Source organism: Priapulus caudatus, unplaced genomic scaffold (assembly GCF_000485595.1).
Source record: "Priapulus caudatus unplaced genomic scaffold, Priapulus_caudatus-5.0.1 Scaffold616, whole genome shotgun sequence".
Taxonomy (NCBI): Eukaryota; Metazoa; Priapulida; class Priapulimorpha; order Priapulimorphida; family Priapulidae; genus Priapulus; species Priapulus caudatus.
In genome coordinates, this window is record NW_014577677.1 from 24,523 (window position 1) to 28,851 (window position 4,329).

The 4,329-nt window shown below is 49.6% G+C and overlaps 1 protein-coding gene across 1 annotated transcript in view; it reads right to left on the reverse strand.

The window, feature by feature from the left end:
- The window catches only part of LOC106812173 (fibulin-1-like), a gene marked incomplete at its 3' end in the record, with an annotated part of 52,266 nt that overhangs the window by 18,545 nt on the left and 29,392 nt on the right, over positions 1-4,329 (reverse strand). The window contains 1 exon segment of the mRNA XM_014815992.1: positions 1,688-1,743. Within this exon segment, the coding sequence (XP_014671478.1) occupies positions 1,688-1,743 (56 nt within the window).

The window sequence follows — 4,329 nt, forward strand, 5'->3', positions numbered from 1 at the left end:
CGTTCCATTGTCATCGTCGCCGTGGTCGCGGCTGTTCCATCGTCATCGTCGCCGTGGTCACGGCTGTTCCATCGTCATCGTCGCCGTGGTCACGGCTGTTCCATCGTCATCGTCGCCGTGGTCGTGGCTGTTCCATCGTCATCGTCGCCGTGGTCACGGCTGTACTATCGTTATCGTCGCCGTGGTCGTGGCTGTTCCATCGTCATCGTCGCCGTGGTCACGGCTGTACTATCGTTATCGTCGCCGTGGTCTTGGTACCGCTGTCATTCGTATGCTTTGCACTTCTGTCTCCTCCTCCTTTCCATTTTCTCTCCTTCCTCTCTACCTCATCTTCCTTCTCCTCTTTGTCAGTGCTGTTTACCATGTTAATGGTTCCCATCTAATCTCTACCATATAAATTTTTCACGAATCAAACTTTTGGAATCCAATTCTTTTATAATAAACAAATTGATATATTTTATTAAACACGCCGTTATGGCCACTAGTCATTCACTTCGCTCCGCTGTCGCTCCCACACCCCCCAACCACCATCAACCTCTCCCCCATCGCAGCCGATACGGGCGGGAGGATTGTGAATTAACAGACGAACACCGTTATTAGCGCAATTTACGGCGTGCGCTATTCTGCATGCTAGCGTGGCGGAATGCTACCGACGATTTTCCGCGTGCCGACGGTTGTATTGCGCGCATGCGCTGTGGTTTTTCGCATGCCAGCGCGAGAGGTCGCTGAGGGTCGGGGCGGTAGGTAGTGGGGTGGGGGTGTGTGTGAGTATGTGTGCGTGCGTGTGTGGGTGTGCGTGAGTGTGCCCGCATTTACTTGTCTGTGAACGTGTGCGCGTGTGCGTTAAAAGGTGTGCGCGTGTGTGCATGCGTGCATCTGTAGCGTGCATGTGTGAGCGCGTGTCTGTTTTCGTGCGCGCATGCGCGTGCGCGCTGGTGACGTAACGACAGGCAACGCACGTGCAGACCGCCGCGCGCGCATGCGCACAAAGAACGACTTCCCAGGTATTGTCCGTCATTTCCTCTTCCTCGGAAGTATACCTAGTTTAATAACCGCAATTAAACTTTCAACTAATTAACTCGCCTCGCTTAACGCGAATTCGTACAGGTCGCGTGATCGGTCGGCTGCCGTGTGAGTACAGACGATATAGCGTGGAATAACATTGCGCCGTAGATATATCAGTACACGTTTATAAGCGCAGCAGCAGCAGCGGCAGCGGCAGCGGCAGCGGCAGCGGCAGCGGCAGCGGCAGCGGCAGCGGCAGCGGCAGCGGCGGTGTATCGGAAGTAAATCATGTATACCGGAAAGCATTTAAAACTATTATTTATGAATGACAGCGTATGTACGCACGCATGCATATATAGGGGGGAACGAACGCAAGTGCGAGAGACCGAACAATAGTTTCACGTCACTCACGCGTATAGTGCTTTCAAGATGCATTATCTAGCGCGGTTAAGACGTTTTACCTATATTTGCACTTTCACTTTCGTAGACTCTATATGGCCTCGTTACACCGAGTGATCATTATAGGGTTATACTTAGTCTAAAGAAGTGTAGTGAATCTAGGAACATGGCTGACCGCGGGCATGTTGTCAATATAGAAAAAAAAAACGAGAAGAAAAGAACAAAAAACAACGGAGCACAGAATAAAAGAACAAAAATATAACGGATAGCAAGACACACTTACCGTTACCAGCAGTAGCGTCCACGTAAACCTCAGAAATTTTAGCTGCTCCATTAAACCTGCAAGAAGAGCAACAAACAGCGACGTTAGCGACGTAAGCGACACGACGATCGAGCTGCCACCTGACGGCGTCCGACAAAGGTACCCACGGCGTCCGACAAAGGCAGCCGATTACCGGCTGCACATCAAAAGACCATTCCACTGTCGCGATCGATGACGTCACCGGATAGTGACGTAATCGTCGCGCGGCGAGGGACGGGAGGTTTTTCTTATTCAGTTGATCTTATTCAGTGTTGCCGATCGTATCTCGTGTGTCCTGGGAGACATCACAGTGTCACGTACACCTACCTACCAGCAGCGTGGCCGGGAGGGGGGGCGGCGGGTGTAACACGGTTAGACCTAGCAGGCAGGCAGTCGTTACGGAAGGTTACGTAAACAGAGGAGATTGCGCTAACCGCGTATAGGGCGAAGGAGGTGCCCGCGGTCTCCTTGCGTGCTTTGTTGCCTAGTGGAACTTTCGCTTGCGGAGGGGAGGTGTCCGCGGTCTTTTGCTTTGTTTGTCAGAGCTACTCTCGCTTTCGTTTCTCTCCTCCCGACACCGCGTTTCCTCTAACAACGTGAGAACAACCGCTGCCGGTATTTCCCTGTGGCGTGTGCTCTGTCAAACAAACCACCGTGACCCGTCTGCGACACCTACTGCAGGTGTCCTGCCCTCCACGGTGATGAAAATTCACAGAGACGCCTAGAAAGGGGATAATGTGGTGACGCTTTTGCGCCCGGGTGTCATGCCCTATCCGGTGACACTTCGCAGAGAACTTAACACCGAGCAGGAGCATGCATGATGTGGTGACAATTGCGCCTGGTAATACGTGGGTAGATAACCATCCAAATTGTCTTTCTTTTAGGAGAACTCTGGAGGTAATGATGGTTGATGAGCGCCATCGACATTACCGATGTGAACATGTGCAATATTGTAGGGGAACAGAATATGACGTGGCGACCGATACACGAATACAAATATGGGAATACAGCGAGAACAAATATGGGAATACAGTTAGAACAAGCATGGGAATACAGCTAGAACAAACATGGGAATACAGCTAGAACAAACATGGGAATACAGCTAGAACAAACATGGGAATACAGCTAGAACAAACATGGGAATACAACTAGAACGAAAAAACATGGGAATACAACTAGAACGAACGTGGGAATACAACTAGAACAAACATGGGAATACAGCTAGAACAAACATGGGAATACAGCTAGAACAAAAATGGGAATACGGTTAGAACAAGCATGGGAATACAACTAGAACGAACATGGGAATACAGCTAGAACAAACATGGGAATACAACTAGAACGAACATGGGAATACAGCTAGAACAAACATGGGAATACAGCTAGAACAAACATGGGAATACAGCTAGAACAAACATGGGAATACAGCTAGAACAAACATGGGAATACATCTAGACCAAACGTGGGAATACAGTTAAAACAAACATGGGAATACAGCTAGAACAAACATGGGAATACCGCTAGAACAAACATGGGAATACCACTAGAAACAAACACGGCAATACAGCGAGAGAATACAAGAATTGAATTATACACATAATACAGCTACACGCTAGCACGTGGATACAAGCTATTTCTACACAGGGATGACGTGGATTTGTATCACAACAGACCTACGCATTGTAATCGTGTATGAACTGTTGTTACGCCAGGCTGGAGAATTCCCTCCGCGTATCCCCCTTGATCAAACACCTACTGAATGCAGCCATTGTGCAGGTTCATTCAACACAGCGGGGTTTGTAAAGCCGGCAACTGGCGACAGTGTCAATGCGAGTGTAAACTATAACCGAGAGAATCATATCTCACGCGTGCGTGTGTGCGATCGAGTTATTATTATCTGTATATAAGCGGTTAATCGGGGAATCCGTACAACACACCCCTCCGCATGCCGTTATGATGGTACGATGACATTCACGAGAGAATCAATACAGTGGCAATGACGCGGATAGGTCCTCGACCAATATATATATATATAATCAACTATCGGGTCTCATTTGCAACATTTTTATCTATAATAGCCCAGCGAGGAAGAGGATAGGGAGAAAGAAGAGGAGGAGAAGAAGGAGGAGGAGACGGCTGATGAGGAGAAGAGGAGGGGAGTAGCAGCAGCAGCAGCAGCAGCATCATCTGCAGCAGCAGCATCATCTGCAGCAGCAGCAGCACTGCACGGCGGGTGCCGAAGTTGTTCAACCGCTATCCAGCCATCACCATCATCATCAGCAGCTCGACGATTTGCGCGGAACCTGTCGCATTCCACGTGCGCACGTGCGCTACCGTCTAAGCCTCCACATGCAAGGTTCTATCCTGCTGTAGAAAGTCCTATACGCCAGCACGCACGGGTCCCAGACGGTAATAGCTTACCGTGAGGGATCCTACAGGATCACCCATAGATGGTTAGTGATAACTCTGTCTGTATGTAGTAGGTGCTGTATGGGGCCTTCTCTCTCGCGCGCGCTCTCTGCTCTCACTTTCTCTCTCTCTCTCTCTCTCTCTCTCTCTCTCTCTCTCTCTCTCTCTCTCTCTCGCGTGCGCTCTCTCTCTCTCTCCTATTTCTCTCTCTCTCT